General features: G+C 38.7%; 1 protein-coding gene and 1 long non-coding RNA gene across 4 annotated transcripts in view; one reads left to right on the top strand and one right to left on the bottom strand.

Moving 5' to 3' along the window:
• LOC111262027 (integrin alpha-8) overlaps positions 1-26,786 on the top strand; it is a 45,082-nt gene that overhangs the window by 12,542 nt on the left and 5,754 nt on the right. For all 3 annotated transcript variants that reach the window (XM_022835995.2, XM_022835997.2, XM_022835996.2), the window contains exons 2-11: positions 7,101-7,317; positions 15,644-15,832; positions 16,031-16,465; positions 16,764-16,875; positions 17,629-17,968; positions 18,209-18,301; positions 22,199-22,304; positions 22,496-22,579; positions 25,141-25,271; positions 26,314-26,557. In XM_022835995.2, the coding sequence (XP_022691730.1) occupies positions 7,101-7,317; positions 15,644-15,832; positions 16,031-16,465; positions 16,764-16,875; positions 17,629-17,968; positions 18,209-18,301; positions 22,199-22,304; positions 22,496-22,579; positions 25,141-25,271; positions 26,314-26,557 (1,951 nt within the window). The remainder of the gene's footprint in view (positions 1-7,100; positions 7,318-15,643; positions 15,833-16,030; positions 16,466-16,763; positions 16,876-17,628; positions 17,969-18,208; positions 18,302-22,198; positions 22,305-22,495; positions 22,580-25,140; positions 25,272-26,313; positions 26,558-26,786) is intronic.
• On the bottom strand, positions 8,180-14,174 carry LOC111262028 (uncharacterized). Its single transcript, XR_002681334.2, has 3 exons — positions 13,958-14,174; positions 13,359-13,432; positions 8,180-8,319 (listed from the first exon to the last, which is right to left on the bottom strand). It is a non-coding gene; the product is annotated as an uncharacterized LOC111262028 (long non-coding RNA).

The raw sequence follows: 26,786 nt of genomic DNA, 5'->3' as shown, positions 1-26,786 counted from the left end.
GTTCTATTGGTTTCAATTAGCAAATATAATCTTGAGAAACGCACATGGCTTTCAGCATAAACAATATCCACGGCATATGAAAATAACGCTTCGTACAACAACCTATAAAACATCTATCGTTCGTTTTGCTCCTATTCGTTCATTAGTAATACTTGAATGTAGGACAAATGAAGATATTCTGAAACGTTCTTGGGTGAAATAATAGGAAGCCATTGAGCTTCAGCAAGCATTCGCCGATGATACTGAACCCACTAAGTGAACGAAATCAACAGAGAACTGCCAGAGTATTATGAGCTTTATGTGGTTTAGCACGCCTTTTTGTTCTGTTGGTGAGCGAACGCAATGAACCAGAAACACGAATTCTAAAAATGGCGCCTCGGAGCTGCCTTTCCTTTCGCAGCTTCCGAAGAACGGTGCTTCAGTTCAGCATCTTGTACATACGTATACAGAGAAGTTCAACGTGAGCTAAGAAATGAACTACGACGGGCAACTAATTGAAAGACGTGGTTTAGCGCTATCTGATTTTATGTGTGAGGCAAACTAGAATTCACTCTATTTGGCACAGCCCACTTTCACTGTAGACACCTACAATTTGACATTTACTCAATATGTTTGGACGTCAACACACGGTCCTCGAAGACGTATTGGGCCGCCTAAATAACACCAGAGGCTAAAATAGGTGTTGAATTCGAGCTTCGATAATACTTATCCGAAAAAGGTAAAATGTGTAGATGTAATCAACGAAATATTCTTATATAGATTTGATGTTTACTTGACCTTATTTGCGTCCTATACATATTGATTAGGAGGAAAAGAAACGTTTAGATTATACTACATTTACGGCTACAGAAACGCCTATGTTTTTATCGATAGACGTAAGTTGGTAATCCATTTCTCTCAGATGCGATATAGTGCGTAAACTTTTACTTGGCTGTAACTTTCTACAATGGTGCATCGTCAATCGTTTTTAGTAATAATAAATATCACAGTAAAATTATTAATAGCAGTTTGTTGCATTCAGTTGGTATTCATATCGAGTGCGACTTTAGGCTGTGTTGAGACTATTAGCAACTGATCGAGTCGACTGTGCTTTAGCTAACTGCGAACGCTATGTGCTCTTCGCTTATACTTTAACTGTCGATGGAGTGTCCATAACGTATTTTAAACGCGATGGAATTTGTTTGCAAAGAAGGTACGAGTCCACACTCGCGTAAGCTGGCTCGAATTCACAGAACTTCAAGAATCGATTAATCAATGTCCTGATTTCTTTTCAACGGTAGATCAACGGCAAGCTCGGTATTCTCTATTTGTTCTATTTTTCACGTGAAAAAGTCCACCAGCGTCGACTCGAAAACGTTATTCGCGTGACTGAAACGCGTATACCCTATAATTCGTTGAGCTATTTTTGACCGATTCGCATGTCTCTAGACTCGTGCATAGAGCTCTACGTTTATAGAGCATTCAACCGTTAGTAGTTCGTTGCCGTCGATGGTGCTGCATTCGTTCACGATTCACCACGGCTCGGTAGGACCTGACGACCGCAGAGATCAATCAGCCACATTATTGAAGATCGTTGATGGGACTGTACAGTCGCACTTTAATCAGATCTATTGCCATGACAGTGATGATGCCACTTCTAGCCAGAAAGTATTAAAGCCCTGAACAACACCGACATGATACTAGTCTCAGTATATTCTAGCACAAAAATCGTACGAGCTTGTATAACCATGCAAGGCCCACCCGCCCGAGAATCGCTTTGCGGGAAAAAAATCAAGCTACAAATGTAGAGATTCATAAAGCGACGATAGCAAACCTGTTTCTCATTTCGCGTGACACGCTTCTAACGAGACTAACGTGTAGTCACGCTATGTATACGCATCACAACTTCACTTTTATAGAAGCTGAACGAACAAGTGCGTTGAACTGACCACACGTGATTTAACAAACGATTTTTTTTTCAAACAATACACCTTTCCTAACGCCCACGCACCACTACACTGTCATACTGCCGATCCCCACTAGACAACAAAATGAAAGAAAACTTCGATCTTAGACACCTTTATCTTGAATAAAATTACGTTAGCTTGATCCAGAGAAATCCTATAGACAACACTGTGTTTTTATTAACCTATAACAGCATGCTTGTTCTGACTGACATTTGTCGGATACAAAAAAAAGACACTTAGCTGGGACATTCAGCCATTGGTGTTGTTGACCCATTGTTTTAACGTCGGATATTTAACAACCCATAAGCGTATATCAGTGTGTATAGCCGTGTGTATAGCAAATGTGCCGCTATATAGCTAAATGAATAATATATTTAAGTTTCCTGAGTCGTACTATTGCTACGAATACCTCGTTGCTGTCACCCATTTTCTAAGTGACCGAGTCAAAATAAAATCGGAATTAAAATTAGAATACCAACTATTTATCATTGTATGCACTTTATGTCTCCTTATTCTTTCGAAAAGACGGATCGCAGCTGAGCAGGGATAAACAATGTGTACCTCTAGGATGGCGTACCAAAAATGATTTGTTTGCCACAATACAAACAGGCATGTCCGATGCACTCATTAGCCCGCAGGCACTTGATGGAGTAAAATCCTTAATCCTTCGTCTTGCCCTGGCGGTTAGTTTTTTCCATGCACGTATTATCTAATCACTTCAGAAAAAATCATCCCGTGTTGTGCCTTGCCCTATGATTAAGTTCAAACAAGACTGGGTTTCCGGTCAGAACCAGCCTTCCTCAGTTATCATTCTGTTGTATCAGTAATAATTATACTAGTGGCAGTCTTACGTCGTCCGAAGTAATGTTTAATGACAGTACCAAATGTAAAACTCGAAACATTTATTTTAGTGGTAAAACGAATGTCAGATGATGGCATCAAGTTGCAACTATTTACCTAGGTAAGGTAACCTTTGAATAAGATCATGTAGTACAAATTATACATATATATATGTACGTTGGAGGGCTCGAACTGCTGAGCGGCTTTGCAGACCGCCATTAGCAGTGGTAGAAGTTATAAAGGACCATTTAGCTAATATGGCATTACCATAGCTAATGATTAAGCTGAGTGCTAATCTACTTCCACAGTTTAGATACTGTACATGTAAAATGGCATCGTCTAATGAGCTTTTGGACCAAGTTTATATCCGTATTAAATATATATTAAGTCCCAACAAGTCAATGTACTTTTTCCAAGACAGTGGCGTTCTGTGGAAGGGCATGCGTCTTATTTTTTCTCGAGGCATGGTCCAATGTTTGAAAATATATATACCTATATGTATGTTCGCCACATAACTTTCACTTCTACTATAAGCAACAATAAAAATTGGCTATCAACTCTTAGAAAAAAATGTAAAATACCGGTAATAGGAGCTCATTCGTGTATCGATACGTTGCCTTAAGTTAGGCGTCTTAATTCCTACTATGTTGTGGTCTTTTAGACTCAGCATTAAAACTACATCTATTTCACAAGCAGATCTATACGTATTGAGGCACTGAAGATACCGCATGATTAGGTGAAGCACGCTTTTGGTGAAAATGTCTAGATGGCAAATAAGCCATAACACGAATTAACGCAATAGTGTCACTTCGGCTGCGTACGTCCTCTTTAACAAAAAAAGTAAAATACGGAACATCGCTCACTAAAGACGATTGACGCAGTGGCAGGATGTGTAGAAGAGAAAAGGGATGTGCGCGGAAAACGATCTGTAACTCCACCCACGAAACAATGGCTCCTGTTAAGGACATTGCGATGGAGACAAACCTACGGACCGACAAACGGACGGAAACCAGCTACATAACGATGGCATAGGTCAGCTATTTAGGGTATCTCTGCGTAGATAGGTGGGTAGATAGATAAGTAGCTAGACGGCTTGCAGCTGCCAGGTGACTCAGGCCGTGGGTGTCCTGTGTGTATAGTAGCGACACCGACAAAGAGATACTGTGGACATAGTCCTGTTCGGTTATATGCTAAAATATACATACTCGTTCCCCTAACCTTCTAACTAAGAAGTTCGTCAGCAAACCCATATGTGTCCCAGTGGCTGAATGATCATGAGATCAGATCGTAGCAACGTTGTTGTATACGCGGTGAAGTAAAACGAATGAGTACCTGGGTTGCAGTCGTACGCAGAGCAATACTGGCGTCAGAGTTCCGTTAGGCGAAATTGCGCGATAACTGGGAAATTGCTGTCTGTCAATAATATAACTAATCCTTAGGCATATGTAGGAGACTCAATGTTCTAGGTATCCATGCAGTGGTATACCATTTATCCCGTTATAAACTTTTTCTACTAAATCGGAAAATAATAAGTATTATTTTGTAACCTGATTTTTTTTACTGCACCAACAGAGCGATTGTCCATCAAGAGTAAGCATGTAGAGCAGTCTTTTGGCAAATCTGTAAACGCGAAAATTAGCGAAGTTTTCGTTTGCCGAAGGATTTATGTTCGATATAGCAGCATAAATGTACGTTAGAGATCCTTTTGAATCAAGAGAAACGCAAAACAGGACGAACGTAGTGTTAGAAAGAAGTAATACATAAACGTATAGTCTAGCTCGACTACTCAACGTAATAATAATAATAATAATAATAATAATAAAGTAATGATATAATGAAACAGTTATACCGGTTGACTTTTATAGTTTGGTTTCCAGGAACAGTATTATTTAATGAGTGTATTTCAATGGGTGGACCTTTCACCAGCTCCCGTAAACGCCAAATAAGAAAAAAAAAATAAAGATGATCGGCACTCGTAAAGAAACCACCTCCACGAAGAAGCTTGAACAAATATCAGACAGAACCCTCTTTTCAGCAGCTCCAAACGCAACATATTCCTTTTGGTTTAATTCTCAAAACATAAGACGCGCAGTTAATCTCCAATAGTAAGTTTTTCTATTTCAGGAACATACGATTTTTCTGTTTGGTTCCATAGGGTAAAGTTCATCTATTTGAGATACATTCGCTTAAGCTCGGGTTTCATTTGTACCGCTAGCTTTGACCAGTCCATTCCTTGTTGCTAGGAAACACCCTCTAAAGGTATGTTCAACGAAGTATTCATGTGTTAACTATTTAGCGGTGTCACGGCGCCCAGATAGCTAAGGATTGAAACGGGAGTAAAGCGTCGATAATTTCAAGGTACAAATTTCCGTCAAATGATAGATGCCGCTCGAAGCTGTTGCTTGTTTAGCAGACAACGTACACATTAAAGTCGTCCTCCTTTCCCAAATTTGTCAACATATTTTGATTAGCGTTAACGTTTAACACCCATCTTACTGAGTAGGAGGGCGATGCGTCATAGTACTAGAACAAAAACAGTCGAGCGTATTAACAGCAACAAGCTCAAACGGAGAAGGGGACTAATAATAATAGGCATGCTAAGGGAGCTTGCCTTTTAAAGGCATGCTTTCTAAGGAATGCACATGAGCTATCGAAAAATAATTTAGCTTTTATATCTGTTTTGAACTTTTAGTATTTTTTCGTTGTTAGCTGATTCTTATTTGACTCCAACTGAGAACCCAACAAAAGACGACGCCTTTTTTGGCTTTTTTATGTTCTGTTCTTTCTTTCTTTCTTTCTGCATCCGTATTCACACTTGTTTGTGTAAATACGTTCGCTCTTGATGTGAGCATACTCAGTGTAACAGAAGTGTTTTTGTTCGTTACCTCTCTTAGTGAGAAGAATGTTATCTGGTTGTTAGTATAACATGACTAGCATTATAGTAGAAAGAGAGCCTATTTGTCTTCTTTTTTAAAGGAACCTTTAAAGAAGCCTCAGATGGTTGCCATATGACTATAATAATTAATGAGGTGAAGTGACAAGCTGCCGTTTACTTTCAAAAAACGATAGTTACGTACGCCGGATTTCATTGTCATCGAATTGTTTAAGATATTGGATAAGAACAGAAAGCCGATACGAAAAGGGGGTTGTATTCGAAGGCTTGAGTAAAATCCTTCAAACGTTACATTACTTAGTTTATGTTACTTAATACTATATAACACTTATGTATGGGTCTTTTGTCTTTGCGAGGTTGTTATGGTGATCACTAAAGATAAACTGCTTGTGTGACTGTACATATAGATCTCTTAACTCAACTTTTAAAAGCACCCAGACGTCTAGATCGACATTTAGTAAAAGATAAAGCCGTATACATGAATCTTTCACGGATTATGCATCGGTTAGTGAATGCCTCTAAAATGCCCTTTTTTTTTTTAACTATACTTTATCGATTCTATTCATAAGAGCCAACAGACGTGAGCTGGAGACGTAAAATGGAGTCACAGTTGTGGCTTTGAGACAAAAGCACTGAAGTGTTATGCCATGTCGTAACTGTTCTATACGTTTCAAGACCTTCAAGTCAACAGAACAATTTTCTCTTGGGAAGAAGGTGTCTACTCAATGTTACGGTGTTGCTACCGAGTGTCTATCACCATCTGACATGAAATTATTGCAGGTACCATGAGATATCTGCAAATAGTACATTCATCTGTATCGTCGTGCATTTACTGAACGATAAAGCCGTTAAAGAATGCAATACGGTGCAAAACTAATTTTTTTTACACAGCCCTTCATTATATAGAAAAGATTCAGAAAGTGCGGCAGTTCGAGTCCTCTTTTCGTACTTTTAGAAAAAAATTTTTCTAGGCGTGGCATCTTTGATCTAGCTTTCTCGTCGGCCCACTTACCTAAAGTCATTGAAGTACGCGTTTTAGAACTCTATGTAATTATTATTTTGTCCTATGTTAGGTTCATTCCATAAGAAAATAACAGTGTTACATTTAGATTTCTAACAGTCTGAATTTTCCAATTAGTTCGCGAACGAACATTTTATTACTATTTTATGTATTTATATAATGATTCTACTAAGTCTGTAGGCTTACTAATATGTTTGCTCAAGATGATTAGCTGGTTGGTTAAGACGTTAATAATCTGTAGGTGTTAGGAAAGTCATTAAAAAAGCCAGTGAAAGTTGGCGATTTGAAGACATAACAATAATAATAATAATGGTGAACATTAATTTTAAACCGAATTATAATAGATTTAATTTTGAATTCTAATTTAGAGACTTCGATTATGACTGTTCTGTTATTGCAGGTTACTTGTAGGCGCTCCAACAAGCGCCACAGGCCGATCCGACAGCCAGGAAGGTGGAGTGGTTTTCAGCTGCGCAGTAGATTCGGAACGGTGCTCACCAGTTGATCTGGACACTGAGGGGGTGCGACGAAATCAGTCAGGAGCGCCTTTAGAGAATAAAGCGCATCAGTGGTTTGGGAGCACCGTAGTCAGCGGGGGCGAAGATGGGCATGTATTGGTTAGTGTAGTTTCTTTTTTAAGTACCAATTATTAAAAAAAGATATGTAAAATATAACAATATGCATCTTCATTTTATCTAAGGCCGCTATTATTGTAGCTCTGTCAAATAGGATAAAAAGTCAATTATTCAAACGGATTCAGATATTACGTTTTGTTTTTTAGCTACGAATAATGCTTAGCCTGGTCTATCTCCGTAAATCTGGAGGTTACGTGGATACGAGCGGTAGCTCAAGGCTTATGTGGTAGCAGTAGTGTCCTAGAGAAAAGAGTTAATAGGGCATTTCAGAGCGACGCTCAACCAAAAAATATGTGTAATTTATCTCTTCTACATGTAAATACCATTCTGTTTTACAAACTTTAATACAATATAAGTCAACCAACTAACGATGAAGAAAAAAATCGATCAAAAAACTGACTGCACCTGTATTGCGGAGCGGGAGAAAGATCTAGATGAAAGACTTAGCTATCGAAGCTTCCTGGGCGTTATCTTTCAGTAAGGCAACAGATCGGATAGCCAACAACCGATGGAAAAAGTAACATGGCAAGGGTTGGTACTTTGTAATGTAACCCTGCTTTCCGTGGGTTTCGGCGGGGAACTGAAGGCCTAGTTATGCCATCGATCCCCCGTAGACCCTTGCGGTAATATTTCATGATTAAGATCTGGAATAATTCAATATATAGAGAGTGAAAAGCTGAGAGAAAAAACACATCATCCAACGCCTACAATCGATCGCCCTAACCCTCATTACTGAACCATATTTAAGAAATAACACAAATGCAACTTTGACGTTCGAAGGTGTTGAATAATTAGTCGGCCAGTTTTATTGTGATAGATTTCGTTCGAGACGATCTAGTTTGTTTAAGGCATCTTGTGACGACAATTTCCTTTGATAAATATTTCTAGAAGATTCATTGTCCTTGATAAACTGGATAACTTCATATGAATGTGAAGTTTAGCCAAAGCTGTGCACGCCATATTGCCGCCAACTGGGCTGAAAAACTAAGAACAATATATCTCCATATTGCATCGTCTAAATCGGTGATACACCGCAAAGATCCTTTCCATGATCCTGATTCCGAAAATCATTGAAAAAATGTTATTCCTAAAGGTTTTGCAAAGCTAACTCTTAATGTAATAAGAATTGCTCATAAAAACTCAACAATATACAACCTCTAGAAAATGTGGTCAAATCACTCAAACAGACCAAGTTCCTCACATCCTAAATATAGGTGACGAGAATGTTTAATCAGACAGATCTAGATTCAAATAATTTCGATATAGACAGTTCCGAAGCATCGTATACTGCAATTATTATTTATCTCACATACGAAAATTTTAAGTTAACCAAACTCTATTCGTCGATAAGATTTGACAAAAAAGTATGAAATTAGGGAAAGATTCGTTCGGAAAGAACTCTTTACAAGCTTTCAATATTAAAGAACAACCAATGCATTTGAGTTATATGAATCAAGTTTACACTTGGTGGGACACAACATTATAGTAAGAGCTCTAGTGTAAAACGTGATAAAAATAGTCCCAAAGTTATAAAGGCTTAGATTGGAAAATCCCAAAAGGATCATTTACATGGTAACATATATATATATATATATATATATATATATATGTCTAATGTTCCCCAAAAGTAGGTTAGGAAGGAACTAGATCATGAAATTTTTAGACTACCAGGGAGTTAGATTTATTGGCCCAATAATGGCTGAGACGGTACGAGGACTTCTGTAAAAAGTAGAGTTAGTTGCAGGTTTAAATTTGGTTATTTGCGCAAAGGTTTTTCTCGGTGGAAAGCTATGACGTATGGATGGAAAAAAGGCATTACTAATAACACCGAAAAAACTATATGAAGGCAGCGAGGCTGAGCGCGCACTTCTTGGTTTCCCGTAGTAGTACCCAAGGGACTCCACAGCCGGATATCTATGAGGCGCTCCAAGCCGAAGGCCCCCAGAGAAATACTTTGCTTAAACATTAGACATAGGAAGTGTGAAATCGCAGAAACTGATCCTCAAGTGAAATTTCATGGCCCTAAATAAAGATCCATGATTTATGATATAATTAGTTTCCCCTAAAACTAGAAAATAATTTAGAACACTTGTGTAATAATGAACGTATTTGTGAACAGGTAAACTTCTAAGACTGCATCTGATTAGTCGTGGAAGCTCTACAACTACATATCGGCATTTTTTCCTATACGAAAACATTTGCAGGGATCACGAGTGGTCTCTCAAAAATAAAACAGTAAGGACCTTTAAAAATGAACAGCTGATGTAATGAGCTAAAATCGCTAGCAATTTACTGAGCCCTAGCTGTAAAGCATAGCATAGCACTTAAATATATGACTCCTGTTTCGGTCCTGTTTGCTTGCTGGATTTAAATGGATGTAAATGGAATCAGAAATGCTGTTTTTCTCGTTCTAGTAGACGTCTGTCGTTTGACTGTGTGGCAGTGTTGTTCGGGACGTAAAGCTAAAATAGCTTATTAATAATCTGGGAGTTGAATCCGAAACGGCGTAGTCAGATCAATGTTTTAGTCACTTACTCCTCTATTGCAGCATCGGAAAGTTGTGGTATGATATCGTACATATGTTGCTTTGTTGGTAAAATTTTACCTGATCTGACATGTGTCGTTAGTCGGCAACTTTTGATGTCTTAGATATACCAGTATTTAGTACAACATCAGCAGTAAGTTATCGAGTGTGCACGTGACAATATACACTTGCTGTAATAAAGATGCCACTTATTTATAAAAACGCTGAATATGCCTTGAAAGGCGAAACATTTCAGTGAAGGCCTGCTCTTGATAGGGTAGTGATAAGCTATTCGTTGTAGCCAAAAGAGACCAAAACAACTGATTTGTTCGAAAATCGCCGTACGAAACGTACATTATACACGATGAAGGAAAATTCTGAAACTAAACAGGACGCATGGGTGAAACTACTTTACCAAATCATGTTGCTGTTTTCTGCATGTGCATTAGTCGGTCGGCATAATTTGAATATATGCACAAAAGAACTCTTATAGGCATTTAAATGAGACGTTCGTTCTCGTCCTACCCCGTTGCAATGGTGGTAATGTGAGGATGACAATTTCTGTGAACCTCATTTCAATAATGGCTAAGGACCATAATGATCGGATGCAGGAGACTAAAAGTCAGGTCTGTCAAAACCGAGGCAGGCAACTAGCACGGTTATTTAGTTAGCAGTATCTGCTTATCCGTCAACGTTACGGCTGGTGGGTGTTGATGAAGGCATCTGGTCGATCGCGTTTCAATGGCAGATGAGCTCAGAAGCAGCAAGCTATATGTACATTGCCTGAACAACTAAAACAGGACGAGAATCTTAACTACCGCCTGCCGTTCCCGATCAGTGCTAGCAACTACGTCGTCGCTATTGATCCGGTACAGTCGACTGCCTGTGGCTCTTCTGCCTTCCGTTTCGGATCAAGCCTATGTGATTCCATCTTCTTGTGCGACTCTATTTTTCTCTCTGTGTTTGCGTTATTAAAGCCCGATGAATCGCTGGCGTTGTTGGCGAGAGGAGATGGTACCCCTCGGTAACTGTTGTTGCTGCTGCTGTGACGACTGTATAGAAAAGTAGAAATCTCAGCTCAATTGACTCCGGCTGCTGCTGATGCGACCGGAGGATGTTCTACCCCAAACAATCGAAGTTTACGAAGCTCAAACCAGCTAGGGTAATCAAGTGCTAGACAAGCTGCATACTACTGCTACTAATTCTCAATCGTACTGTGACTGGGCAACCACAAAGTAACTAGACGACTACAACATAAACATTACAGTTCGTTACTGGTTTTCGCGCATACTCTGCTAGAGAACATCATCGTCAGTGGTCCAGCTCGGAAGCAGAACACAGCGCTCTTATTGCGGAATATCCGTAGGGCTTTCTATGAATTTCATTTCTGTAGTTGTATCATTATTGTTAAGGTAAAGTTACAACGTCTTTTGTCAATTAGATTTTGGTTTTTCCATGCTATAGATAAGAAAATCTCAGCTACTATACTATGCAATTCATCTGATAGCATAACTTGTTTCATGAAAAACTGAGTGTCTTTTCGCAACGATTCAGTGCCTTCTTTTACATAGCCATATCTTTCACCAGTACATAACCAATAAGACAGTATAAACATGCCGCAAGTTTAACTTTTGTCAGTTAAACAACGGGCTACTATAGAAGGGATAACTATTATTTTTAGCTTTAGCGGATATGTAGCGTAGAATCTACAATGCTATATTTAAATCAATTATTGAAAAAGCGTTAGAATAAAAACGATATCTGGAAAGGAGCAACCTTAGACATATGCTGAGTGCAGTTTCCAAAACAAAATACTTATAAGCCCCGCCTGAGTTGACCGGGGTTATCTGGACAAGAGATTTCTTAACAACAGCCACAAGGTTGAGACTTTCGTGTCGTTTACAAACCAAACGTATGATATATATGTATATTAATTATTAAAGGTCCCTCATTATGATTTTGCCCCAAAAGTTCTCCCTGTCAATGAACAGTCTCACAATAAACAATGAGCCGCCTGAACGTTTTCAGCGCTGAAGGAATAACGCTACAGAATGCCGTAACGGAATAGTTGATTAAACAGGAGCAGCCATAACCGATTTCGCTGATTAAAATGTGCTTAATGAGTTTAGGTCGAAGTAAGGAAGTCGCTTACTCGCGAAAGGACCTTCACATTATGAGCAGCAGAGGGATTCGATAATCTAATTTTTAATCATCTGAAATGCCTTTTTCCCACCAATGGAGAATGGAGAATCATGTGATGTGTCTAAAGCATCGAAATTCTAGTCCAAAGCGTATTCGTTGTACTACGCTACAATGAGAAATGTTACCTTTTAAAGCATGATTTGAAAAAACTTTCCATTTTAAACACAACTACCCGGGGGCTCTCTATCCTTTAATGTTTCAAGTGTGCCACAAGCCAATAACGCCTTTGATGTTTGATAAAATGGAGAAATTTCGTTTCTCTAAACGGATAGTCAATAGGGAAATACAGCTATTATAGTGGTATTTAGTGCCCTGCGCATTTATCGAATTGGTTACTCGTTTGTCTTGACTACGGCCCTCTGATTGATTGACTTAAATTGCCAGGAGGTATCATTTTTAATCACGTTTAAGGATAATGCGAATCTGTGCGCCAAAGTGGAATACAGCTTAACCCGCCGAGGCGCAGGCCCTTCAACGCAAAGGAAAGCTGTGCTATCACAGAAAAGTTTGAAAATTTGCTACCAGACGTTATCGAATGGGACCGTTCTGAGCTCGACTTCCTAAAAACACCATTTTTCTCCGAAATGATAAGTCCGGTCTTGGCCAAAGAAAAAGAACAGCTTTTCTGCCTCGATCAAGCACCCAGCTTACTACAATATTTGCTACGATACGCAATAGGACTTTAGAAACTCTCAAAGGTCCTCCTCCCAGTGTTTTTTCCACCTCCAGTCGTACCGGGCCCTCACAATCGAATTCAGCCAATCCTTGAAAGCTCTTTACTAGGCTCTTCTTAACTCTTTACTCAGCGAGCCCGATGGGTTTAGATACAGCGGTTACTAAATCTGCCTCTCCAGCTTCCTTAGCTTTCACACACGACTGCTCTAACGCAAAGCATCGAGAAGGGCAATTAAGACGAGTGATTTGCAAGACGTGACCGTCAGCTGAACTGTTTTCAAAAGATGAATTTGCTAAACAGAGCGGCTAGGATCAGGTCGTTGACAAAACGAGCCATGCAAGCTTTTCGTTGACTAAATTAGACGCTATCGCTTCATCTTAGTTTGTAAAAGCGTGCTTGCAAGCCTTTCTCCGGTCGCATCCGAACCTTTCTATCGCATGGATCTTTTCCAGGCAGCAACAGTCCCCTGGCTTAAATTATGTCTAACCTTAAAATGGGTGTGTCCAAGTAGTTAAACCATGCACGAACTACATCATCAGCTGAACTGCAACTGTCTTTATGCTTCCGTACAAAGCTGACATGACTTAAATAGTGATTTTGAAGTTGAAGCGTCAAACTTACCTGGTTTTGAGTTATTGTAAGCCCTAGCGAAGGCCAGCGAAGCGATAAGTAGTTTCGGTGGCGAGACGGGATTACTACCAAAAGCCGTTCGAAGGGTAGCGCGTGTGTGACAGCCCCATGGATACCGCAGGACAGCGTTATGATACATTGGAAACGTTATATGTCATTGCTACACACGTTTTTAGTTAAAACCATACGGCGCTCAAGGCAGAGACATTGTCGAACTCGCTAGAGATCTAGAAGAAAACAACTTAAGGCTTTTGTGGAGCTTCGGTGGCTTCGATAGAATCAAGAATATTAGTGGAACCGCTAGGGGAAAATATCGACTTAGTGATGATGACATAGTCCAAAAATTATTCTGATGATATAGAAGGCTTTGGCAGCTATCGTAATAGAGTAAATTAACATAGTTACTGTTTTAATTTATTCAGAATTACTAAAACAATAGCTCTTCATTAATTAAAATAGCAGAATTATTATAAAAATATCATTAATCTGTGCAGATGTATCGTCTACTAGCACCTTTCCGCTACCACCCAGCTGTGTTTTGCGGTGCATTTGCTCTTTTTTCTCTCCTTCAGCCATTTGTTCTTCCTTACTTTGAGCAGAGGCAATTATCGTCACGGTGACTGTACTCTTGCACTAACGGCAGCAGCTGCTGTTCGATCACGCCAGTACTCAGGGTTCTGCTCTCGTTGGCATGACTCGGTTCGAATAGAAAAAACACCATGGTAATGTTGTCAAAGCGCTCACGCGAGAGCAGAGGTGCGGCACCCACGTGGTTGGCACGCAGCTCGAAGTAGAAAGCGGTTCTTGTCCTACCGAACGACTCTGGCTGCTGCCAGCAGATAGGCCATCTATGTGCGGGTCGACTCGCAAAAGACCCGCATGGGTCCTTTTATGCTGGGTAGGTTATTTCTCTTTGTCATCGTCCAGGCTATAGACTGAATCATCATGGTAGGTCAGGCTACAACCGAGAGGAGCGGTACGAGTATGAGGAGAAGCCGGACACTGATGCTTTTATCAACAGCTTTAAAGTCCAATCACGAGATCGAATTATTCCGTATATATATATATATTTATAACAAGTAGTCACACGGGAGATGGATTCTTTGAAAAAAAAAACAGTTTCACGTTTCATGCGTGTCGAGCAGCGCCGTCACCACAAATTGACAGGAAGGCAATTCCCTTGTTTTCGGTTGATATATATTCATGGCAATCACTGATAGATGATACAGATGCACACTTGGTGCATATACGTATTAGTTCATGGAACAATGGAAGTAAAATACACCTAATATTGCCTCAATAAGTATGTATGGCCTGCATGCTATGGTCAACTGCTTGATTCAAGTTCTCTCATTAATTGTGGTTCAAAGAAATATGTATCGCTTAATCGAACTAAACCGTCCGTTTCGTTCTACAACCAAAGATTTTTTTTGTATGAACCACTGCGTGGCCAGTATTATTCAGAGATCTAAAACTGGTGTATCTTAAATTTTCTGCATTACGGAGATTCGCTGCTGATTCTAGAGCGTCACTGTCTTTGATTAAACTTTTATATAGGAAGCCAGCGTTCTTTTGATAGTCGATCTGGTATTCAACTGGTTGGCACAGCAAGTCAAGCACTATAATTTTCTGCTATATGATTAAACTGTAGACTAAACAGATGCTCTCTATAGGCTAAACTTGTGATATCGAACGATGATTTAGAGAGAGATAAATGATTTACTGTCGAATCAATCGACTCCTTTGTACGGTAGCTACTTATGACGGCGACTCGGGTTTTCTGTATTGTTTTGATTTTAGCAAGGTAAGTGCTAATATTAGGTTTGAGAGACTTAAAGATGTGATAACCATGCCTGTAAAATTTATAAAAATGTAAAAATAAATGAGTGCAGGTATTTCAGTTTTCATCTGCCTAATCTCTTAGCCTACAAAATTGGTTCGTTGGTAAATTTGGCAAAATTGGTAAGTTTGGTTCGTTGAAATCAAACAGCCTACACCTGCAGCTTATCGAACTATTCGCAAGTGACACATAACCAGAAATGATGCGTATTTTTGCTGGGTGAACATAATAGTGATTGGTCATCAACCCGCACGTAGAATTTGTTATTAGAGTGAGCAAGGGCACTTTTTGCTACATATCTTAATATATTTTAGTAAATACGGTTCGTAGTAGTACATTCAATATCGGAGCGTCTTAGGCTGTCTTCTTACGGTGAGTGAGATTTGTATTTCGGTGAATCTTGTTGTGTGAAATATCTCTAATGCAATTCTTACAGGCATGCGCAATCTTGTACCAGCATTATTACTCCGGCGATCCATCTGTATATCGATTACCAATCGGAAATTGTTTTCTGGCCAATGGTAATTTCAATCACGTGGTACGTCTGTCACCTTGCGAAGGGAAAACTCCACACCACACCCGACTGGGAGCGTGTCAGGCAGGATTTTCCGCTGCCGTTGACAAGGTATGCCGCATTTTATTTACTGTGTTAAACAGCTTAAGTTTAATCATTTAACTTTTGTTTTTTCCTCACTTTTTGGTTGGAGCTGGAGTGGAAACTAATGATATTAGAGTGATTTAGATAAGGTTTTAGTTCATATAAAACTATTATCTTAATCATTCGCTAATTATAGTAACACGTCTGCTTTGTGGTCGTTTTTAGAAATCTGGCCAAGTCGTTCTCGGCGCCGTGGGTGCTTACCAGTGGCAGGGCGCCGGTTATGCTTTTGATATTGCGAAGCCTAAAGATCCTGTGCACACCCCAAAGAAAGGAATACGGTTCGATGACCAGTTCATGGGTTATGCCACAGCAATAGGCGAGTTCACTGGTGATAGTAGGCCAGCGTTCCTACTAGGAATTCCTAAAGGGGCCGACTATAATGGCAGTGTCGAAATGTACCAGAGGCGCGGGAATCGTTTGGCGAAGTTAGAACCAACTTTTATTGGCGGACAGCTGGGTTCATACTTCGGATCAGCGCTTGCTGTCAGCGACCTTAACGGTGATAACCTGGACGACATCATCGTGGGGGCTCCTCTCTTTAGTAGTTTCGAGGTCCGCAATGAGCATGAACAAGGACGTGTGCATATCTATTATCAAGTAAGTGGTCTTGTTGGCAACGGTGCGCCAATAACTCTTAAGCAGAAAAAAAACGCTTATTCTAGACCAAATATATGTATTATTGTATAGCGTATTAATTACTATAAGTTCAAATGCATTTTGTGCTGCCAAAGCATTTTGCAAAAAAACTTATTTATTTTTTAGCTAGTAGTTTTAGATTAGCGAAGTGTGCGTTTTTATAAAATTTAGAAAAAGGCATTACAAACGTCTTTATTAGATATTCCTGTTTTTACCATCAATTGAGTGAACTGAGCATTAGTTGATCTTGACTTTATAGGAAGCTCCCTTGGAATTCCACGAAGGAGAACCTTTGAAAGGCAAGGTCCCTAACGGTCGTTTTGGCTTCGCGGTGGCTGCTCTTGGAGACATTAATAAGGATGGATTTAAAGGTTTGAAATATAGGACCTGCAACGGAACTCAGACCTCAATAAAAAAAAATAGTAGTTCAATGTTGATTTTGTATGTTCAATACATCATGTAGCAGAAAAACAAGAAAAACGCGCCATAAGGTCCTAAAGACCACTGGGACATATAGTAAGTGAGTTATAATAAGTGAAATACTCTGACCTTAAAAAAATGTTGGAAAATATTTTCGAAGTGATACTTTGTGCTAGCGCTAAACTCAAGCCGCGCGCACGACGCTCTTTGTGGTTAATGAAATAGAGTAACGCGTATAACAGCGTAATGCAATACAAAAAAATCGTTAAATACATAATAGCTGGCATGTTATTATGCATACTGCCAAAAAGCGTTCTTAACTTGTGGGCTGACGAAAGCATTCGATATTTTACTTTGGCAATCACAGTATGTTGATATAAGGAAAGCATAATTTGGAAATTGCGTATATTGATTCGAAGTAGCAGTGCGAAAAGCATGACCGCATCACATATTATTCTTATTTTTATATTACATTGTATACGTACTAGCCAGTATTGCAGCTTGTCACAGAAACTTTGGGTTACGTATATGCGATCAAATGATATCACATAATGATAATACATGTATCAAAGCCACGTAATTTTAGTCCATAGACAGTTACTTATAGTGCGTGGCTCATTATTTCTGACGACTGCCTTTAAATTAATATATTTTCAGTGGTAAAGTCGCTGTAGGTTAAAAAGTTTAATTTTGCTTCGAAATAGATATCGCGGTTGGAGCCCCGTACGGAGACCATGGCGGTTTAGTGTATATTTATCACGGGGGTAAGGGTGGCATTTCTGCTAAAGCTTCTCAGATATTTGGCCCCGCGGATTTTAGTCGTAGCGGCCAGATTAGCACGTTCGGATTCTCTTTGAGTGGCGGCTTAGACCTCGACAAGAACGGCTATCCTGATCTACTCGTCGGCGCTTATGGAAGTAACAAGGCGTTGTATTTTCGCAGTCGACCAATAATTCACATTAAACCACAGTTCAAAATTGATGCCAATGCAATTCGTTTAGAAGACGAAGGATGCCTTTTACCTGATGGAACTACGCTACCTTGGTGAGGGAGCATTCGTTTAAGTGCTACCAGGTTGAAAATTGGTATTGCTTACATGAAAGATGAATATAAGTCTCGCGGGCTTAGGACGATATAAGAGTAAATCGAGTTTTTTTGTCATCATATCTTTGTTCATTATATTTTTGTTTTAATTTTCTTCTATATGTAATTCAAAACAGCATCGATAGATAAAACAAATACACAATAATTCAATGGTTTCGTTATAACGTTTGACGATTTCAGCTTAAATCTCGAGCTTTGTTTTCGATTCGATGCGCCCTCCAATGTGGATTCCATCAATATAGGATACCAATTTAGTCTGGACACGGAAGCCAGGTATTATGCAGCTCATTACTGTTGTTGCTTTTGATAGTATTAAAGCCTAAATCAACAAAATGATAAAGCAAAGGGAACGTCTAATCAGTACAGGTCATAGCGTAAATACGAATATCTTAAATCTGTCTTATTTTATATCTTGAACAAGCAGATATGAGGTGTTTATACATTAACAATCTTTATCGATAAAAGTTATAGTATATATAAGATTTGATCCGCACTATAAATCGTATCCTTAGAATGAGCTATACATATTTTAATAATGCCATATTTATCTGTTAAAAGCTTAATAAATGACAGTAAGCCTTTTATCCTACATACATGTTCCATGAACTTCGCCCTGTTCTGCAATTGAGGAACTTGTTTGAGATGTTACACCACGTCTAAACGTAAACCAGTATACATCGATATTTATCCTGCTACAATTACTCTGCCCTTCGAACCCTCTAATTGCTTGCAGTTGGCTCATCAGCCTGTTCTAATATGAACGAATTTGATTTGCATTACACCCGGGATAACGTAAAGTGTAGTTTGTTTGTGGACCTTCACCTTTACGGTTGTGATTCCCTTAAGATATAGCACTACACCATTGCAGCTATTTCATTCCAGTAATTAGGTCAATCTACTAGTGGCACTTACCCCGGTATAGTAACCCTCTTCCTAGCGTATCCAAGCGTGAACACGAGGTTTATTTTGAACTAGGAACCAGTCGTCTAATCGAAGGCTTCTCGGCCGTGTCAGACGTAAAACTCAAAACATTTAGTCATTTTGTTCTACGGAATACTCGAATAGTCCTGCTGCCACATTGCAGTCATCCCATTGGCTAGTTCTAATATTTAAATCGTGGCACACCCAACCTAGCATAATCTCAATTCTGGACATATCTAAACATCCGGTTGCAGTTCTTCTGAAACCCACTTGTATTAGTTCCGTTATTTGTTGCAACTCTCTAGTAAGAGTGATTATATTTCTCTGATCTGGTTAGTTTTTCACTCAGGGTCCTTTAAACCTTTGTTGTTTGATGCAGTCGTTCTGTTACTCTGTTTCGGTGATGATTGCTTATATTGTCGGAATGATTCCGTTTTCCTATTAAAATATCCTAATAATAGCAGTCGATCTGTTGATGTATTGCATGCATCCTGCTGTTTGAAAAAATAGCTGAACTCGATTTGAAAATGGCCAAAGTGAAACCACACGTGAAATTAATCCTCAGCCGTGAGCGCGGCGCCAGTCTAAGGTCCCAAACCACCTATACGTTTCCATTTGTTCCCGCTCTCCAATTGGAACAGTCTTGTAACATCAGTACCCTGTTGTGTTTATCCTATTTCCCGAATTAAATGAATTCTCCCAATTTAAGAATATGAGTCATATATACCGAGATAGTTAAATTTTTATTAACAATCTCGCAAATTAATTAAATTACTGTTACGCTCTCCTGTAAAAAAAAATGCTCTCTAGAAAAGTGCAGGTATGTACTAAATAATGAACTAAAATCATGAAACATTTTGGCGAAATCACCTTTTTGCAACTAAATCATAAAAATGTGGAAAACAAATATATTCTCTTAAATTAAGCACTATTTGTAGGGCTTAATAAAAATAAATGAAGTTCTAGTATAACGCCTTTGTAAAACCTCAATGGTTATGGAAAAGAATCATCAAAAATCGTCGGTTTGCCTAAATTAACATTACACTTTGTAGGACGGGGAAACGAACTTTTTCTCGAAGAACTATCCCTTCATAGACCGCACACTCTGTGCAGATCTTCACAGCATGAAACTGTATGAACCCAGAGGGGATCAAGCTAATTGGACCACTTCAGTGGGGCGTTTTTGGTGTGTCCAAGACATTCAGTAAGATAGAGTACAAGCTTGACGGACCCCGGAGCTTCGCTTTGCACACGCGTCACGTTTATTAATTTAACTAATTCCATTTGTTGATGTTACACCCAGCTTAATATAAATTATAATTTAACACCAACATTTTGTTAACACACCGCGTCAATTTTTTATTCCTAAATAGTATTTTCGGCCTAAAAACTGATTAGGTATATAAACATGTACTGCATTATTTCACTTCAGCTTACAAAGGGCTTTCGATTAGTATTTAAGACGAGCCCCTCTACATAGACTTCTTCGTAAAAAAAAAACTTTGAGTGTCGCATAAGTAAAACAACTATCATAATCAATTTCTGGCACTTTTTATGGTAAAATATCATTTTTAGATATGTAATGATGCGCTGCATTTTTACTCGACTTGTCGATAATTATCGACTAATATGAAGAATCGGTGCCAACAAAGTAGTAACTAGAAAAAATGTTTTCGATATTTCACAACATTTCGAACATTTCACTATAGAATTCGCCATATCAACCTTTTTAAGTTTCCAATAGAAACTTGCTCCTTTGAACAGATTTTCAACCTCTTATCTCGTTGAGAAGGCAGGTGTTAAATTGGAAGCCTTAAGAGAATATCAATTTTAGCTACAGGGATATGCATAGCATTCTTACTCAACTCGTTGAGGCATATCAACTGATAGTAAATAATATTTCCTTTACATAGTTTTCTATGTAAATATTTGACTGTCATGTTGCTATTTTCTTTTGAATTTTATAAAAATCTACTTAATAGGAAGTTTTTTTTCAATTGTATGTATAAGGGATTCCTAAAACACCTAAAAAGGGACTATGTAGTCAAACAGACATCATTACGCACGAAATATTTGAATGGCGCTTCACCTTGCCAACGATAAACAATAGTTCGCTGGCAAAAATACAGTTATCCGGCTGCAGTTTATCTGAGATTACAGTACTAACTCTATCTCGTTGCAGCTATGCCATTAAAGTGAGTCTACTTTTCTGATTTAGTTAATAATTAGACATTTACTCTGTTGCAGTTGTTATACTTTACATAGTTTCGTAGGGCAGAAAATGCTGGCGGCCGCCTCGACGTTTATGAACGCTGGTGTGACGTTTCTTCGGGGCGCCAAATATGAGAAGCAGCACGTTGAAATTAACTTCAAAAGGAGAAGTACTTGGTTGATGCTCATGCGAACCTTTCCGAGAAATGCGTTGAGCAGACCAGAAGAAGTGTGCTATATATGTTCATTATAAGGGACAGTTTCATGTCGAACAAACCCGCTTTTTAAAAGTTTTGGTAGTAGAGAGAATTCCTGTTACCTGCAAAATTCGTGCCATACCTCTTTTGTTACCAAGTAGATTTTATTTTACCAGTATAGAGGTAAAAGACTAATTATATTACCAGTAACAGAAGTGACGTCCAGTACTGGTGACTTCTCTCCTAATAGCTTCTTCTACAATCTAACACACATTGGATTCATGCGACGCTCACACGACACGATGTTTGCAAAAATATATGCACATTTGATGATATATCAGCACGGACGATGCTGAAGACAGCTTTGGTCTTCTTAAACGATAATATGGCGTTCTTTTTAGAGCGTGGGAAATAAGAGAGAAGGTTACCCTCGGTTTACGACCAACGAAATTAACCTATAAAGAAAAAACTTTCGTCTCTAGAGGCACAATAATTGCCCAGTCGGCCCTATTTTCGCACAACCTAATCAGTGCGAAACTCTACAGACCTACAAAAAGTTGCTTACCTTGCCTTCTTTAAGTGAGTGTTTCGAATTGGATAAACCTGCAGATCTCTTGTTTTAGTTGGTGTTCGTTGGTAGCAGACAGAGCTGAGTGGTTTTCACCCACTCACTCTATGCTTATGTCTGTAGACGTGTTGATTCTCATTATATACGAACTGTACGGATCTTTGGCAACAAAGTAAAGATTAGTTTGTGCTGTGCAATATCAGACAATTTCGGTTGCCTCGCATTTTTCCTTATTTAGTTATGGCAAAAAGTATTATCGTATTCTTGTTGCAGGACGTCGCGCTTAAGCTTCGAAAATACGCAAGAGCGTTTGCTGAATTCAACTGTCACCGTACGCAGGGGAAACTATGAATGTATCCAGAAAAAGGCCTTCATTAAAGTAAGATGTATTCATTGACTTTTTATTTACAGCTAATTGCTATGAAGTTTGAGTGCGAATTTGCCTAAAAAGGTGTGTAAGTAATTTCGAAGTTCTTTATCGTTCTTAATTTACTTTCTTCTCATATTTCTCAATTAACTATAAAAAGTTTCGATACGCCATTTTACCATTTTAATACCTTAACTTTACAGCGTAATCCAGCTGACAAACTGTCACCAATTAGAGTGGACGTAGCCTACGCATTAGTGCAGCCATCATCTCCCGACAGCTATCCGGTAAGCAGAAGTACATAAGGTGAACAGTGTTCTTCACTGACATGTCAGTGGACAAATTGAATATGGAATAAGGATAGTGCGCCTTGTTTAGCTAAATAACTCATTTATAGTTGTTTTGTCTATACATCATTCTATATGTAAACATAAAACGTGGTCCATAAACAGTTTTTTGCCGATTTATAATGATAGTAAGAGTAGAGTTTCGAAATCTGATTTCGACATGTTATTGAGGTTTGAATAGCTCCCCTATTATGTCGGCAGAACTTTATAAAAAACAGTAAGTTGTAGGAGCAGTATTTAAGCAGCATGCTGAATGTTAAAGCGCACACGAGTGTGACACCGGTAGTTTTGCCACCGTAGTCCTTTTGGTATGCGTTATTGCATAATAGGAAGTGTTTACATTTGTGTACTAATTTTATCAGCTGTTAACAGTAACCTCACCCGTATTCGACGAACTAAGATTCATGAGGCTGTGGTGGACAAGACTCGCATTAGACCAGAAAAAGACACCATAAGCTTTTGTGGTTGTGATGCGGTTGTGAATTCAATTCAGGCTGATATTCCGTCCGTTCAGTTGCATCCACCCACCGACTAATATAACCATCTGTAATTATCATAAAAGATTAGTTTTTCATTATATGTCGCAATTCAATGCAGTAATCGCTCGATGCTCTGATTTGGGAGAGAGCAAAGAAAGGCCATCGTTGCTTCTCTATATTCTAATATCTCCACGACTTTTCGTTATTGTCGATCCTCGCATGTTCCTTTCTGATCCTCGTTCAAACGATACAGCGCCCATTTCTCCCATTTTTTTACGTTATTCATTTGATCGAAGTGAACAAAGGTATGTTATTTTTACAAGCACCAAAGCAGAGACCTGTGCATTCTGAGATCTTGGGTTCGCTTTCAACACTTCGTCATTCGCTTTCGCCGGGAATGTTCAACAAAACTCACTTTCGAGTTCAAAATTTCTTTCTCTGGATTTTAAGAACCAACGATTTCCTATACTACTTTTAGTAATAAATCGCTCACAGAATACAAGGTTTGTACAGCGGGTTGTCTTACCGTTGCAGTCCCAAGATGGAACTCGTATCCATAATCCTAGACCTATTAAATCTCATAATTTTTAAGAGCTCGGACACCCGCCCGCAAAGAGCCCGAGTGGTGACATTCGAAAGAATAATTTCAAATTCTAACAAAAAAGTTGCAAAAACATCCAGAATTCAAAAAAATAAATAAATAAATAAAACAGCGTTATTTTTTTACATGTGCTTAGCGTTTACTATACTGAACGATTTTATATTAGGTTGTTACAAGCGAATACGTCGGACTTTGAAATTAAATAGCTTTTGAACTACGCGTGGTTAGGGGGCAAGAATTGGCTGGGTTTGACCCTAATCTTTTAGAAACTTCTAGGTGGAAGCTCGCTAAGTTTACTAAAGGAGAAATAGCTTCAAGAAGAACCTAGTCTAGAAAATCAACGTTTTTGTTCTTTGTAGACCGCAGCACTGCGGAAATTCGTCGAAGATAGATGAAGACATTAGGAAAAAAGGCTTTAAGTTAAAGCCATGTACGTAAACGATGCAAACCTTTCGTGAACTTAGATTGAAGTGGTGAAGACCGACGACGTGATCGGATGTCTGCATTGGAAGGACAAAAACGGATCACCACAATTGAAATGGCGTTTCACGTAAGCAGTGCTCGGAGTCTGAAAGCCCTGTCGGCCAAGACACGCATTTTACATGCAACGTGTTATAAAATTATAACCTAAATATTGTAATTACGAATATTTGAATAACAAATGGATTTTAGTAAATTGAGTTCAGGCTGTCTAGAAATGCGTATGGTTTCACATGTGATGGGCGAAATCTTAATTAACAAAAAAAAACATCTAGGGCATGCGTAGACAAGGCACTGTTCAATTTTTACTTCCAGTCTAAGAGGGACTAAGCAAAAGAACGACTTTATTTTGGAGAGAAATTGAATGGAGTAGCAGGGTCAAATAGGTTCGGGCGTAACATGGGGGTAGCCGTTGTAATGGGCATTAAGGGCATCTGCTACAATAAGGTACTCACAGGAAATTGAAACAATCAATGCAGCCCGCTATCTCGAATTTCTCCGATGACATATAAACTGTGTGTATGGCAGTCGAAAGCACGCAGTCTGATTATTTAATGGTAATATGATTTAATGATTTTCTGAATTAAGCAAAGGCATGTCCGGCATTGACTTTAACTCATTTATTCTCCCGATCTAGATGCGCGTCGTTACGGCGCTTTCCATGTCCTAAAAAGGGCAACTAATAAGCAAACATATCCCACTATTGATTCACTTCGTAAAGCCATAACTACGGAAATTACATATAAGGACGCGAATGGTACGTATATGGCTGTGTAGAAGCTTGGTCGAATGTGTAAGAAATAAGGGAGAATACCTCTAACACATATTAAGAATTCATTATTCTAGTCCTACTCGGTCAAAAGTTTTTCAGTTCTTATTACTATTATATATATATATATGTACCTGCTAAAGAATATTGTCTTATTTATTATTGTATCTAGTTTCAGGATTACACAGCGGAGCTGACCCCCGTTCTGTCTACAACTCAGCCATTGGAAGCGACCGTCATTATAAAAAAGAACTGTGGCGCGGACGATGTTTGCATACCTGACCTTCGACTCTCCATGGCTCCGTATGTTTATTGGTCATATTGATTGTAACCGAAATCTTGCCTTGGAAATACAAGTATTTACGCTTTAAACTTCACGAATATAAACCTTTTACAAAATATACTCTTGACTAAAACGTTAGATATAAAAGTAAAGTTAAAAAATACACGAAGTATACGAACCAAATTTAGAAAACAATGTTATTCTTCATGAATATCGGTTTTATGATTAAAAATTGCAATGAAGTAAGTTTGTTCGTAATGTTTGGTGGAGACATCTCTGAGAAACTGTTGTATTCGTACAAACGGTTGCAGCTTTTATTCGCTTCGAAAGTATTTTCTATTTCTTACCCCTAATCTTCTCGAAGTCCTTGTGCTTTAGATTCACGTAAGATTTTTAAATAGTGAAAGGAGATAACGTAACTGATGCGTTAACACTTCTTAAGTTTTAGGGGTCTTGGTCGAATACAATAAAGTTTGGTGGACTTACATTTGAAAGGACAGAACGCCAGAGTCTTAGAGCAGATGAGATAAAAAAAAAAAGCGACAGCTTGGCTAGAATAGTTACGAGTTTGCGCACAAACGTCCCAGAACCCTAAACAAGCAAATTCCTGCAAACTTTCCAAGATTCTTTAAACTATTTAATTGAAATTCTTATAGTGGATTTTCCGCATTAGAATATAAAAGTTCTTCTCGGGATTACTGGAACCAGCATTATCACTGGCAACCTTCAAAATAGACGATACGCAGTGTGTCTATTTTACAGAATATATACTCACTTTAGACAATAAAATCTGATTATTACCCACAAATCGTGCTAACTTACGCCTCAAAAGTTCCATTCCCATGTATCTTACAAACGTCTATTATGGGCAGCATGTCAATTAATACATATTATTTGTATATATCGCTTGCAGTATTGAAACTAAAATATTAAAAAATAACCATCGTCTACAGGTTGTCTGGAATTGCAACATTGGTCCGATAATTATTCTACTTGCACATTAGCTTTAACGTTAGCTTCTAGAACAGGTACACACTAATCGCTACTCTGTTCTGAATATAGGAATATCACGGAGTTCGAAGTTGGGAGTACGCGCCAGTTTGCAGTCGAAATTTCGGCTTCAAACGCTGGTGAGGACGCTTACAATACCAAAATGTTGTTTACGTTCCACAATGACTTGGACTTTGTCAAAGTTGACAAGGATAATCGCCAAGATCCAGTTACGTGTTCAGGAGCTAAACGCGTATCGGCATTCTATCAGCATGTCCTATGTGACCTTGACAACCCGCTAAAGGCTGGCGATAGCGTGAGTACACCAAACATATAGGTCGCATCATTTTTGTATACGTTAAAGAAAGTTGTGTGAAACTCTTTTGTCAATATTCATTCATTGTTGGTGTAAGCTAAATACCGAAAAATATATACAGCCTTGTGCCGAAAGCACCATCTCGCTTCAAAAATAGTCACTTAAGATGGGAAATGTAGAGTATAAAAAAAAAATTCTATTAAGGATAGCCCCTATGAGTTGTTAAACG

The sequence above is a fragment of the Varroa jacobsoni genome, unplaced genomic scaffold, assembly GCF_002532875.2.
Source record: "Varroa jacobsoni isolate VJ856 unplaced genomic scaffold, vjacob_1.0 scaffold_622, whole genome shotgun sequence".
In the NCBI taxonomy this organism is placed as follows: domain Eukaryota; kingdom Metazoa; phylum Arthropoda; class Arachnida; order Mesostigmata; family Varroidae; genus Varroa; species Varroa jacobsoni.
The sequence above is the reverse complement of the archived record's forward strand: the minus strand, read 5'-3'. Positions and strand labels throughout refer to the sequence as shown.